The sequence below is a fragment of the Austrofundulus limnaeus genome, unplaced genomic scaffold (assembly GCF_001266775.1).
Source record: "Austrofundulus limnaeus strain Quisiro unplaced genomic scaffold, Austrofundulus_limnaeus-1.0 Scaffold474, whole genome shotgun sequence".
Taxonomy (NCBI): Eukaryota; Metazoa; Chordata; class Actinopteri; order Cyprinodontiformes; family Rivulidae; genus Austrofundulus; species Austrofundulus limnaeus.
In genome coordinates, this window is record NW_013952876.1 from 197,416 (window position 1) to 199,063 (window position 1,648).

General features: G+C 37.0%; 1 protein-coding gene across 1 annotated transcript in view; it reads left to right on the top strand.

Annotated features, from left to right (window-relative positions):
- Positions 1–503, top strand: part of si:ch211-105c13.3 (protein S100-A16) — a 4,054-nt gene extending 3,551 nt beyond the window's left edge. Inside the window, exon 2 of the mRNA XM_014025432.1 lies at positions 96–503. Coding sequence (XP_013880886.1) covers positions 96–251 — 156 coding nt within the window. The 3' untranslated portion in view covers positions 252–503. The remainder of the gene's footprint in view (positions 1–95) is intronic.
- Positions 504–1,648: the final 1,145 nt, after the last annotated feature.

Below are 1,648 nucleotides of genomic sequence, written 5' to 3' on the forward strand. Positions count from 1 at the left end.
GTTATAGTCTAACACAAGTAATTCATTAATATTTTAGGTTGTTTAACCGCAACGTCGTCCTTTTCCTTGGTTCTGATCTGCTTCTTTCTGTCCAGGACACAAACAGCAGCTCGGCCATTAAGGAGATGCAGGAGGGTCTGGATGAGAACGAAGACGGGAAGGTGGGCTTTAAGGAATACCTCAACCTGATTGGCTACGTGGCCAACAGCCTCAGCGAGAGCAAGACTGGCTCTAATGCGAGCGCGTCGTAGAAGCCTTCAACTCCAAACATGCCGTCTTTTTTAACCACTCCACCAACAATTTATACTTTTTTTTGTTTTGTTAAAGGTCCATTATCCATTTACTGAAATATAAATTTCTCTGAGCTACAAAATATGCCAACAGTAACCTTTTTAAAAACATCATTAAACAGCTCATGACTTCTCTTATAATTCCAGCCACACAAAGAACCTGAATTATGTTTTCAAAATAAAAGCTTTATAATAAAACTCCTCTGTGTTGCAGTTTCCTTTAACGTTGTGGTGTTTTTGTCGTTCTGCACATAAACACCCACATGCCAGCAGCACAGGATTTTAACACTGATGCAACGATACCTGCAACACTCGCTAAAAATAGCAAATCAACTCCCTGATGAGTCGAACACAGCTGCCTTTAGGTGCACGAACCGCTGCAACCAGATCCCGACACAGTGCATGCTTCCTATTGTGCTTTTATCTTCCACTGTGCAACACTATCTACACATATGAAAGTGCACACACACACACACTGTGCTATACCAGCAGTGTGACACAATATACTGCAGCAGAGGCACATAAACAAGATGCACTTATATTTCACGGCACGTTGAAATGAAAGTGCCTTGCATCAAAATGTGAAAAGCAAAAACAAGTTAAATATAAAATATAAATTGATACAAACTCTTTTTTCTTTAAAACTTTTTCTGTTTCCAGTGTCTGACGTTAAACTGAGACTAATTCATAACAGAAACTTTTCAACGTGTTTCTGTTCCTTCTTCTTTTGGAGCGAAATGACTGATTCAGATCTTCTGACATGGTGTTCAGCTGAGAGATTGTGAAGAATGAATATCTCACCTGTTGCTGATGCAGACCTAAAGCAACTTGCTGTTTGTGCAAACAATAATTTATAAACCTTTATACTATCTCTAATTTTATTTTATTTTATTCTTTTTTGGTCACAAATGTTTGGTAATTGTTATTTTTTTATGCTGAAAGCCCTTACCTAGGGGGGTATTAAGGTAAGGTCCTGAGTGGGCCAGAAAAGGGTGGAGGAACATGTGGGTGCCTCACCTCTCCCACCCAAACTTTTGACGTAACAATCGGGATTTGAACTAGCAACCTTACGATCACAGACTTATAAAGTATTTTATTGTTATTTTGGCAGAAATACAATTAAATGCAAGAAGTTACTTTAGAGTGCTGTCACTGCTACTGCCACTATTTATGCTCATAAATAATATATGTGAATATTGTTTTTATTCAGGAGCGATAAAGGGATCCATGATTAGTTGTAACATTAGACTTTATTTGATAAACATTTATTTTAACTGTAAAATAAAGACTGTAAAAAACTGTAGGCTGTTTAGTTTTTATCATTTTTAAACCAAAAGTTTTAAAATATATTTTAAAAC